The sequence below is a fragment of the Theobroma cacao genome, chromosome 3 (assembly GCF_000208745.1).
Source record: "Theobroma cacao cultivar B97-61/B2 chromosome 3, Criollo_cocoa_genome_V2, whole genome shotgun sequence".
NCBI classification, from domain to species: domain Eukaryota; kingdom Viridiplantae; phylum Streptophyta; class Magnoliopsida; order Malvales; family Malvaceae; genus Theobroma; species Theobroma cacao.
Genome location: NC_030852.1, coordinates 24,962,949 through 24,976,079, shown reverse-complemented (window position 1 = coordinate 24,976,079; position 13,131 = coordinate 24,962,949). Strand labels below are relative to the sequence as shown.

Below are 13,131 nucleotides of genomic sequence, written 5' to 3'. Positions count from 1 at the left end.
AACTCGAAAATAAAATTAATTTTCGCGTTTATTTAAAACGCATAAAATACATTCTATTACATATAATTTAATATTTCTTGCATTTTAATATCTCACGTCTTACAAACATTCGTAATAAACTCATTCCTTACATCGAGATCATTTAAACATTACATCCCGTAACTTTTACTGATTAAGATTATAGAGCCTATTATTTAATCAATTTCCAACCCAAGAAGAATTTTTATCCATTAAATATATTTACCCACTTAATTATCAAATAATTCTCTACTAATAAAATTTCACCAAAATTCAAACTGATCTCCTATAACAAATCCAGTTAAATAATATTCCTCAATCTAGTAAGACAAAAGGGGAAACGCTGAGAGTCGGATGGCTTTGCCATCGCCATCAACCTCGAAACACACAGATAACACAAAAGAAAAGACAACCCTGACATTACAAACACCAACACCAAGAAAATGACATCAACCGAAAAGCCGGCCAACATTCCTTCATCGTCTGCCTCACTCCCTCCCTCGTGCCTTATGATATTAACAACGCTTTTCAACGTAACTTGCACCTTTTGCCTGTTCGTTCTCTACTTCTCTTCATTCATTGCTGTCCAATCCCATCTTCTTTCTCTCACTCTGGCATTGCCATGGATAGGAGACTCAGCAGAGAGTCCTCACTGCAGAAGAAAGCATTGGAGAATCGACGAAGAGCCGAACATGTCCCGGACCTAACTGATTTCATGAACGACATGTTCTTTGGGACTGTCAACGATGACAAGAAGGCTTATTATAACTTAACTGGTACCGGTAAGTTAATGGATGACGATGAAGATTTTGAATCTAGCACAAGGAGCAATAGCAGCAAGTTAACTCAGGAATGGCTAGAAGAAGCTAGGCGCATGGTGCCCTCATCTCCTTCTCGGTGTGACTCTCCTACTCGCCCTGTTGGATCGCCTAGGTTCGCTGCACAACCAGGCAGGTTTTCTGTGTCATCATCACTTGAACGGAGAGACCCTCTCTCTCGGTCTGCTAGAAGGTATTTGACAGCGTTTCCTTTTGCATCTAACATGCATTCATTTCGTTAAATATGATTGTTTCTTGGCCAATAATATATATGAATGAGTATGTCTCAGGCTCAGGCCGATGGAGGGATTCAGTGGAGAAATTCTATCAAAATCAGCAAAACACAGCCGCAACAAATCAGAAACTCTAGACTCACTCAACTCTCCTGTTGATATGTCCCCTGCCGAGGCAGTTCATAAATGGTTCTCCAACATTCTCAAACCGACCAACCACACACCACTATCTAGTGGACCACCCTCCCCCACTACTGATCACACTGCAGCCCCCGCTTTGCCACCTAGACAATCGTCCCTCCGTAAGTCACGCTTTCAAGTAGACGCACCTGCACCTCATGCACAAGGAATCCCAGTCCCCTCCCGCCGAACCTTCAAACCTCAAGCTCCATCGCAAGACACCCAGCTGCTTTCTCCACCAAAAAACCTCATTGAGTCGGCTCAGAGGAGGTCAATATCGTATTCCACGTGTTCTTATCCAGAGAATAAGCCTCTTTCACCGCCAAGGAACTTGGTGGAGTCTGCTCAGAGGAGGTCGATCTCTAAGTCTACATGTTCCTTGGAGAACATTGCACCAAGGAGCAATTCAAATGGTTGGTCCAAGGAAGAGGATGGAACTCGAGAGGTTGGTCTTAATGAATTTCTAAAGGAGCAGAGAACCAAGATTGAGATGATTTTGAACGGAGAGGTTGATTTCAGGGCCAAGATTGTCCTCTCTGGACCTTCAAACAGTTAAGGATTAGTGCCATGTTTTGGAGTTTGTAGACTAATCTAAGAATGGTGATCATATAAATAAATCTAGGAGAAAAGTTACTTTGAATCCAATGAAAGCTCAACTGAATCAATTTAATTGTAGATTGTTCACTTTGAAATGTGTGAGATTTTTGGGTTGTAGGTACGAGTTCCATGGTGGCAGCTATATGCTATGCATGCCTACAAGAGAACAGGGCTAGGAAGAACAAAGGAGAAGGTGATGAAGATGGGTGCATTGTTGTGCCAGTGATGAATGTCAGAAGGGAAAGAATGTGGAAGCAAAGGCAGGCAGCTTGGCTCTTTCACCATGTTGGACTCGATGCTACCTCACTGCTCTTTTCGGATGAGGTACTTTAAACCTTTCTGTGTGAATGATAGTTCTAAATTTAAAATCAAGTGACCCAACAAAAAAAATTTGATTTACTTGCTCATTTTGACTAAGGGTGATTGTTTTACTCTGTTCTTTACAAAAGTTGTTCACCTTCATGAAATGATGATATTAATTTGTTAACATTCAATTGGAGAAATGAAGTTTCAGCATGATTAATTATCAAAAATAATTTTATTATTGCCTATGGATACTTCAAATTTGAAGGGTTATTAATTCTTGTTCGATATATCATACAGTGATAATTGAGCTTAGCAAGCAGTGGTTGGTATGGCAACATAAGAGTTTTGCATTGTTCTTTTTTCATGTTTCTTCCCACATTTATTCTTGCAAAATAATTAGTTACAATGTTTTAGCTTTTCCTGCTAATGCTTGGGATCAGGTGGATCTGGAGAGTTTGATGATGGCTGGCCAGTTAAGCATCCTTGTAGTTGGACAAGATATTCTGAGAACAAATGGAGAGGTTAGTACATGTTAGTCGTGGATAGTCAGAAATTACCTAATTTTTATGGAAATACACTGATACAGAGATAAATTAGTTCTATAATTCAATATGTTTTTGTCTAGGTTGGATCTCCGTGTACAATTCTGACAGATAATTATTGTGAAGATGCATATGATCTACTACAGACCCCAGCGCTGAAAAAGCTTTTGGTAAATTAGGCTCACTATTCTACAGAACAAATATGTCAAAATGGCAATTCTAATCTGGGATTCTCACTGGTTTCTGATGTTACAGCTGGCTGGCATTCTTTTAGACACACAAAATCTGAATGCATATACTAAACTATCCATGGCTAGGGATGCAGAGGCAGTTCAGCTGCTGCTGGTCGGCTCTGCCCCAAATTACAGAAATGCTGTTTTTGATCAATGTAAGATTTTTCATTACTATATAACCTCAGTGACAGTATTTTGTTCATTCATACATCATGAGATTAATTATCCAATTTCTGGCTTTTTTCTTAGTGATGCAAGATCAAAGGGACAATTCCTTCTTTGAAGCATTACGGTACAACTATGGGAAGCCCCCACATGACGGTAAGCAATCCATTTGGTTAAGTCCACTTTAGCTTATAGAGAGTAGATTATACGTGCTTTTGAGCTACTCCCTTTGTCTTTCAGAGATTGCACATTTCATTACATTTGAAGGCCTCATAGACCATTCTTCTAAATCTTCTGGTCACTGCAGGTGGTTATGATAATGGAGTGCAGATGGAGCTCACGGTGCCCGAGAGGAAATCAACCTCTATTTCTAGTCACGAAGCTTCTGTACGAAATTCAGATAAGAATTCTAATGATGCGAGGAATGCAAAAATTAACAAGGCTCCACCAAAATCAGGTTAATAACTTTATTTGTACGATCTTGAATACAGCAAGCACATACTTTCATTCTACAGAAACGTTTGCATTGGTTAACTTACAAGCTTTCACCTTATCATTATTAAGCGTTGGCAGCTGTTTAAACAACATGTGTATCTGATCTATGTCCTTCAAAAGCTGAAACTATTAACACCATTTCAACCTTGCAGCAACATTACCAGCGAAAGCACCTCCAGCTGCACCTGAAGTCTCTCGTGGAAAGAATAAGTTCTTCCTGGCCAAATGGTTTGGTTTTGGATCAAAATGAATTGAAAATGAAAATGTCTTCACGTATCTGCCTATTGTAAATTGGGTACAGTACTAGACCTAAATTTTCAATGATCCAATACCAAAACTTGGCTGTCAACACTATTTTTGTTAGGTGCATTCCGAGAATTACAAACATATTCTTCCTCTTAGGTATTCTTTGGCTGGCTGCGACGCAGTTTTGAGTGGTAGCAACAGAAATTAAGGATGTATCAAGGAAAAATGCTGAAGCAGTCAAGGTTGCTACTGAATAAATAACATGCCTATTTAATAACTATTAGCATTTTGGTAATGGACGATACTGTCAAATGCTATCAGTTGCCATTGGTAACATCTATTGTATTTGTAGCCATATCGTTGTGGTTGTTGATGTAGACAAATGGACAATCTTGTTCTTGTCAAAAATATTGACTTTGCCTGGCCTGTCTAGTAGAATCAGGAATTGTTTCTTCTGGATGATCTTGTTAAAGCATCACTTTCTCTTGCCTTGCCAGGCTTTTCTCTAGCATCTACACCTTCTTAATCCAGTAACCACTGGATTAATTTTATAGTTTACCTGTTGGTTTGCTGAGAATATAGTTATTTATTGGTGTTGCTACTCTGTCACCATGGATTTGAACTGAAACCAAAACTCCAAATATCCCATGAAACAAATTTGCTTTGTTGACATTTGCATAAGATATTGGGGATACTTTATTTAGAGTTATTGCTGTCGTTGAAGCCCCAAAATAAAGTAAAATAAAAGTGATTCTGTTTAATAATTTGTAGCTAGATTATTCTAATCCTGTTAAGGGTAAGGATTACTCAATTGAATACACTTTCTTCATGATTGTCCCACCTCCACCTTTTTGCAACCATTTCCAAGTAGTTGCAGGAGTTTTTCCTTAACAACCTATCTCCCAATCATTTCTGAAGATGACTAACTGTGCCATTTTTTTTTTCAAGGGTTGAACTTGCTCATCCTATTGCTATTAAAAAACATTGAACCAACTTAATCTGAATTCTACATATATTTTACTTTAAATAAGAGGACATGATAACTTATTAAGTAATACTGCAGATGGCACAGGGACATGGATGGATAAATATGATGTTACAACTACTAGCTAATTCAAACTCATGTTAAATGTCTGTCATATATCTGGTTAAGAAGAGCAAAATTAAGAAGATTCTGCAGAAAACTCTTGATAAATCTTAGTACTACCATAATCTTTAAGATGGCCAAATCAAATCTTTTGCCTTCCACTCATTTTAGATTTTAGGAAAATAATGCAATGTCATCTCTGCTCTGCAAAAAATCGACCATTAGAATGATGGGAAAATCTACACCATCAAGTTGCACTGACAATATCATGTCAAATGTGGGGAGAGATTCTGCTCAAAGGCTGCCCCCAAAATGAGTAGCATTGTGGTTTAGACTTATGGTTATTAGGAGCCAGAGTGACTGAACCTCAAATTGTGTGGTAATTCCTCTTCATTTTTATGTTTAATGACATTTTGCTTAATTTTTTGGTAAAATAAAAAATCATCAAGGACCCTTTATCAGGATTTGAACTTATTAAACTAGCATGAGTTTCCATGACTCTAGAGTCTAGACTTCTTGAAGGAAGCATTGAACTAAAGTTAATCCATTGATATTAGAGCAAAGTAGCAAATTTTCAAGTTATTGGGATAAAAAATTGAAGTAAGTGAACTGAATGGAACTATGTATCCATGTGCAGTGCGCAGACACACAAAAAGACTTGCAGTCAGTGATTTTCTCTGTCATCGTCAACAGCCCCATCCAGCATCTGCAATGTTCTGCTAGACACAGACATTCACTTACCCATGAAAAATACTGTCGACTTTTTCCTCTTGTAGTATATATAAAATTTAGAAATGATACATAATTTTGAAAGGAGCTTGCTCACTTATCTAGACCAGATCAAGAAAGGAAAAAGAAATTAGGATTTCTTAAAAACAGCTGGAGATGGCAGATGCCTCTGGATGTGGGAATTATTGGGCATGTATGTGATACAATCCGCCTTGTCCAATTCTGGCCACTTGTTCAATCCCAGCTGTAACTAACTCCCAATACCTCTTTGGGGGCCCCCCACACCTTCTCTGCACAATTATCTGTCCCCTTCTCGACCCAGTCTGCATCCTCACCACTCCATGCTGGCCCAGGACATGAAGATTGAAGCCCCATTTCGCTTCACAACCTTATTCTTATGGCATCGATGATGATGATGATGATGGAACCTTTGGGGCTTCTTAATGTGTTGCTCTCATTCAACCTTCCAGGCATACAGAAACAAGGAAAATTCGGATGAGCGGCCTGGATTAAGCCCTTCCAGTGAACCACTGCTCCCTGTCTGAGATGACAATGGTGTCGATGTTAGGGATGACGATAATGGTGGGGAGGAAGATGTTGATAGAGATGAAAGAGAGGTGGATGATAGAATAGGCTTGAATATAAACAAGGCATGCCTTAAACCAGGACTAAAAAGCCAGTCGTGGACATCCCAATAAACTTCTACTCTTGTTTTGTTGACATGAATGGATTCGTTACCCCTGAATTTCCATTGAAGATGCTTGACATGAAGGACCAAATGCCCATCAATTCTTATCTCCATTTCAGGCTCAACCCCACCAAAAGAATTGACATTACTCATGCTGCCATTGGTTGCACTTCTGTTCCTGCACTCAATTGAGATCTCATGAAACCTACTTTTCTCATGAAATTTAACTCTTGTACAGAATTTCTTTTTGCCAAATCTGTGCTCCTTTCTTGAAACCAAAATGGGATCAATAAGAGCAGGCCTGCACCCAGTTTTCCTGTATGCTTCTTTCTTTAGATCCCCAAGAAGTAGCACAACCTCTTCATCACAAACAACAACAACATAGTACTCGGAACTGGGCTCCGTTTCTCCATTGAATTTAGCAGTCTTCAGGTCCCAGAAGATATCAACAGCTTTACCATCCACAATAAAGCGCTTGGAGCCTTGTTTCCTCCAAAAATACCAAGGTTTCAGCTCAACTTTACAGGTATATTGACTCTCTCCCTCGTGGCCTTCAACTGATACTGAGAGGCCATGAAGTAACAGATTCTTGCACCAGGTAACAGTGATCAATCGGCACTGATCAGCAATATTTGTACGGTAAACAGACATAAAAACACTCTGGCCGGACCTGGTTACTGCTGCTGGATCATCACTCGGCTTCTCACCTGATGAAAAACAAGCAGGAATCCCAATAGGGTCTTGCATGGTTATTTGCAAATTTTGAGACAAGCTGAACGAACTAGCTAGATATAGTGGCAGAGCCTGAACTAGAGCAAGAAAAAGTAGCCAACAAGATGAGGAAGAATGAGTTGGAGAACACAGAATTGAGAGAGAGTGAATATTAACATAGGGAGAGTGTGTGAGAGATCTTGGTCACAAGATGTATGAGTCATACAGAAGCTGCCAGAGGCGTCCTTGGCAGCATTAATGGATGTTAAAAAAATAATTCCAAACTGGCAATAGATGGCAGTGAGTGAGAGTGAGTGAAGATCAAACCTTTTTATATTGCAGTGCTCAACTTTCTCTTACCTGGATCTTTATTTTTAATGTTTTGTTTGGTTTCCTTTGTTTTTTACTACTTTATTCTCTTTCTCAATTTTCTTCTCAACAGGACAACTTTATTGAATCCTAGGTGGTTTTTGCTTCTGCTATACTTAAACTAGTTACTCCCATGCATGGTTAATAGTGGAGAAGCCCATTTTTTTTCCACCAGATTTGGAGTATAGATTTCTACGTTCCCAGATAGAGTTCTCGAGGCCATTGACAGCACATGAAGTGGGATTAATTGAAAAAGATTAAAGAAACAGGTCAAAATTAATATAATTTCAAAGATGAAAAGAAGTTGGTTTTCCAAGGTGGGTCTTTCCCGTTCTTTTATCATTTGTTTAAAAAAAGTTTTCAACACTTTACAATTTGTAATTAGTGGGTTTGTTTAGCTTTTAACTTTTCTTCAAAGGTGTAGAGGAGAGAGGAACCTAGGGAGTGGCATAGTTGCTGAAAAATCTGAGGAATCTACACTGTTGCAGTTTGCAGCAGATCTGGTCCAAACTCTAGTGTTCCTCACCATGGTTTCAGACAACAATCAAGTTAATTTCCACCGTCCTTTTTAGCTATCAGCCCATTTAAGTTGGGATTTCAATATCCCACCATACCTGACTTAAATGTCATAGTTGGAGTGGTTTTTTCACACCTGAAACTTCAGATTTTACATTTTACTTGTTCATATTTAGTTTCAAGAAAAAGGAACTGACTTAAAAGCTGAAAACAGATATAAACCAACAAACCCTGACTTTATTTCCTTGATCAAGGAGCTTATAATTACTGACATCCATGATTTTCTTACATCATGAAATTCAAAATTTACCTTTGCAGGTAACTAGGGTGAGTCTTTGCATGTTATCAAATTGGTTCAACCATAATAATGAGGAAAATGCAGAGTGTAAAATAGAGCAATGGTGGTCCCCTGAACCATGTCATTAGCAGTTGAAGGGTCTAACAGGAATGATTGGATAAAGAACAAAGGATGAGGGAAATTGAAAGAAATGATGGGATTGTGTGTTACTTTGACAGATGCAGCTTGATTTCCCAGGATTATTATTTCCACCTACATACAGGTAATAGTAATGCAGATGCTCTGCACCAGAGCATTTGGACAAATTCTATAATAAAGTTAACATTAATGAAAAGTTACAAATAAGAACCATTAGATTTAAAGGGTTCATTTTCAGCCATTGATCAATAAAAAAAAATTTTAACCTGTTTACCTGGCAAACAGGTTAAGAAAAAAACTTAAATAACTCAAAATAAATAAAAATAATAATTGAAAGAAAATAATTAACTAAAAAATATTAATTAAAGTGAAAAAACTAATAAGAGAATAACAGAATTTTTATGAAAATTAATCATTTACAATTATATTCTCGACAAAAAAAATTAATTATTGAGAATTTTGAAAATAAATATTATAATAAAAATTTAGTTTAGTAAATTAATATTTTAACTATAATTATTTTTATTTTTTTATTATTTATTAGAGAGTCCTCATCTCCTTGGACTTTTTAATTTTTTTAATTTCATTTTTTATTAATCGATTGAATGTGTTTATGGGTTTCTTTATTGGTTTTAAATTCATAGTTGCAATTTAATCTTATAAATTGAATAGTCGTTATCAGTTAGGTGAAAAATGATGACTTTAGTGCACAAGTTGCCCACAAATCCCCCTTGGCTTGCTTTTCCAAGATTAGAGATAATGATATGATGTACTCCTTCTTGTATTTTTGTTTCCATTTATCTTTTTTGAGNTTTTAGCTCTATAATAAAAAAATTAAATGTTTGATTTTAACAAAAGTATTTTTATTTTTATAATTATTCATTTATTTCTATTTGGACACAATTGACTTATTATGTTAAATCTCACGTATTGACATCAATATTTTTACAATGCTTATTTCAGCTTTATAATTTTTTACGTTAATTTTTACGATTTTACATTAAAGTTTTTAAAATTTAATTTTCACTATAATTGTTTTTATTCTTACTATTATTCATGCAAAGATTAAAATTTGTAAGCCGTAAAACACTTTAAATTAAAGAATAACAATATAAATATTTAATTTTAAAAAAAATTATATTTATTTGACATAATTGACTTATTACATTAAATCTCACACATTTACCTCAATATTTTGACAATGCTTGTTCCACCTTTTTAAAGTTTTACGTTAATTCTTACGGCTTTACGTTAAGGTTTTTCAATTACTAATTTTCATCATAATTCTTTTTATTCTTACTACTATTTATGCATAGATTAAAATTTCTAAACCGTAAAACACTTTAAATTCGTAAATAACAATTTAAATATTTAATTTTCTAAAAATTATGTTTATTTGACATATGTTTAGCTTGTTACGTTAAATCTCACACATTTACGTCAATATTTTGACAATGTTTATTCCACCTTTATAATATTTTACGTCAATTCTTAAAGGCTTTACGTCAAGGCTTTGAATTACTAATTTTCACCATAATTCTTTTTATCCTTACTATTATTCACATATATATTAAAATTTGTAAGTTGTAAAACACTTTAAACTGGTAAATAACAATTCAAATGTTTAATTTTCCCGAAAATTATGTTTATTTGACATATGATTAACTAGTTATATTAAATCTCACATATTTACGTTAATATTTTGACAATGCTTGTTTCACTTTTATAATGTTTTACGTTAATTCTTACGACTTTACGTCAAGACTTTTTAACTATTAATTTTTACTATAATTCTTTCTATCCTTATTATTATTCACGTATAAATTAAAATTTGTAAGCCGTAAAACACTTTAAACTCGAAAATAACAATTTAAATGTTTAATTTTTCTGAAAATTATATTTATTTGACACAATTGACTTGTTACGTTAAATCTCATACATTTACATCAATATTTTGATAATGTTTATTCCGTCTTTATAATGTTTTACGTTAATTCTCACGGTTTTACATCAAGATATTTCAACTACTAATTTTCACAATAATTCTTTTTATCCTTACTGTTATTTATGCATAGATTAAAATTTATAAACCGTAAAATACTTTAAACTCAAGAATAACAATTCAAATGTTTAATTTCTCCAAAAATTATATTTATTTGACATATGATTGACTTGTTACGTTAAATCTCACACATTTACATAAATATTTTGACAATGTTTGTTCTAACTTTATAATGTTTTACATTAATTTTTATGACTTTACATCAAGGTTTTTCAACTATTAATTTTCACCATAATTATTTATATACTTACTATTATTCTATCCTTACTATTATTCTCACATAGATTAAAATTTGTAAGCAGTAAAACACTTTAAACGAAAGAATAATAATTTAAATGTTTAATTTTTTAAAAAATTATGTTTATTTGACATATAATTGACTTGTTACATTAAATCTCACACATTTATGTGAATATTTTAATAATACTTGTTCCACTTTTATAAAATTTTATGTTAATTCTCACAGCTTTATATTAAGGTTTTTCAACTACTAATTTTCACAACAATTTAAAAACATTGACCTAAAGTGATAAGAATTAACATAAAAATTATACAGATGCAATAAAGATTATCAAAATATTGACGTAAATGTGTAAGATTTAATATAACAACTTAATTATGTTAAATAAATATAATTTTTTAAAAAATTAAATATTTAAATTTTTATTCTCAAATTTAAAGTGTTTTGTAGCTTATAAATTTTAACCTATGTATGAATAATAGTAAGGATAAAAAGAATTATGATGAAAATTGGTAGTTGAAAATCTTGACGTAAAGTGGTAAGAATTAATATAAAACTTTATAATTGTAAAACAAGCATTGTTAAAATATTGACGTAAATGTATGAGATTTAACGTAATAAGTTAATCATAAGTCAAATAAACATAATTTTTGAGGAAATTAAACATTTAAATTGTTATTCTAGAATTTAAAGTGCTTTACAGCTTACAAATTTTAATTTATGTGTGAATAATAGTAAGGATAAAAAAAATTATAATGAAAATTAATAGTTGAAAAGTCTTGACGTAAAGCTGTAACAATTAATGTAAAACATTATAAAAGTAGGACAAATATTTTTAAAATATTGACATAAATGTATAAGATTTAATATAATAAGTTAATTATATTAAATAAATATAATTTTTGAAGTAATTAAACATTTAAATTGTTATTCTCGAGTTTAAAGTGTTTTACGACTTACTAATTTTAATCTATGTATAAATAATAGCAAGAATATAGAAAATTATGATGAAAATTAGTAGATGAAAAGCCTTGATGTAAAACCGTGAAAATTAATGTAAAACAATATAAAGGTGGAACAAACATTATCCAAATATTAATGTAAATACGTAAAATTTAACGTAATAAGTTAATTATATGTTAAATAAACATAATTCTCAAGGAAATTAAACATTTGAATTGTTATTCTTGAGTTTAAAGTGTTTTATGGCTTACATATTTTAATCTATGTATAACTAATAGTGAGGATAAAAAGAATTATAATGAAAATTAGTAGTTGAAAAACCTTAACATAAAACTGTGAAAATTAACGTAAAAGATTATACGGATGTAACAAAAATTATCAAAATATTAACGTAAATGTGTGAAATTTAACGTAACAAGTCAATTATGTCAAATAAACATAATTTTTAAAGAAATTAAGCATTTAAATTTTTATTTTTGAGTTCAAAGTGTTTTGTGGTTTACAAATTTTAATTTATACGTGAATAATAGGAAAGATAAAAAGAATTATAGTGAAAATTAATAGTTGAAAACCTTGACGTAAAATGATAAGAATTAACGTAATACTTTATAAAGGTGGAACTAGTATTGTCAAAATATTAATGTAAATGTGTGAGATTTAACGTAACAAGTTAATCATATATCAAATAAACATAATTTTGGGGGAAATTAAACATTTGAATTGTTATTCTCAAGTTTAAAGTATTTTACGGCTTACAAATTTTAATTTATGCGTAAATAATAGTAAGGATATAAAGAATTATGATGAAAATTAATAGTTTAAAAGTCTTGATGTAAAATTATAAAAATTAACGTAAAATATTATAAAGATGAAATAAATAGTATCAAAATATTGACGTAGACGTATGAGATTTAACATAATAAGTCATAATAATAATTTTAATTGAATTAAATTAGTTAGATATAATGTTAGTATTAAAAATAATAGTATTCTTATATTTTAAAGTGAAAATAGAATAAAAATAAAAATTAAATAATATTTAAAATAAAAGAAGTTAGTTTAAAAATTATTTAAATTGTTAATATAAAATGGATAAGTTTAGAAATTATTTATGTTGATGACAAACTTGCTAAGCAGGTTTTTATTATTTTTTAAAAAATTATTTTAATTAGCTTTATAGTAAGGTTATCTTACTGTGAGAATTCATTAAGCATTTGACTTATTAATTAATACATGATCTCCCTATTTAAAAAATAAAGTTTAAATCCCTTTCCTCATTTCCAAAAACAAAAAATAATGCAAATACTCAACACTTTCTCTTTCTAACTTATTTATTGTCATTAATTAGTTATTAATCAACTCAATTTACACTTAACTATAGCGCGAAATTCGCTAAATATTAATCATGTTTTGTGTTTATCCCTATATACTAAGGATGATGAATTAGCTGCCGTACAGCATTATGTACTCTTCTGTTGACAAACTGTGCAAATTAT

The 13,131-nt window shown here is 32.3% G+C and overlaps 2 protein-coding genes across 2 annotated transcripts; one reads left to right on the top strand and one right to left on the bottom strand.

Moving 5' to 3' along the window:
• LOC18604974 lies at positions 525–4,331 on the top strand. The gene is made up of 9 exons (XM_007037706.2): positions 525–1,029; positions 1,127–1,800; positions 1,965–2,170; positions 2,593–2,673; positions 2,778–2,864; positions 2,950–3,082; positions 3,177–3,248; positions 3,400–3,549; positions 3,740–4,331. Exons 1-9 carry the CDS (start codon positions 641–643, stop codon positions 3,835–3,837), a joined length of 1,890 nt encoding a protein of 629 aa, XP_007037768.2. The 5' UTR covers positions 525–640; the 3' UTR covers positions 3,838–4,331.
• Positions 6,104–7,084, bottom strand: LOC18604973. Its single transcript, XM_007037705.2, has one exon. The coding sequence runs from the start codon at positions 7,082–7,084 to the stop codon at positions 6,104–6,106; it is 981 nt and encodes a 326-aa protein (XP_007037767.2).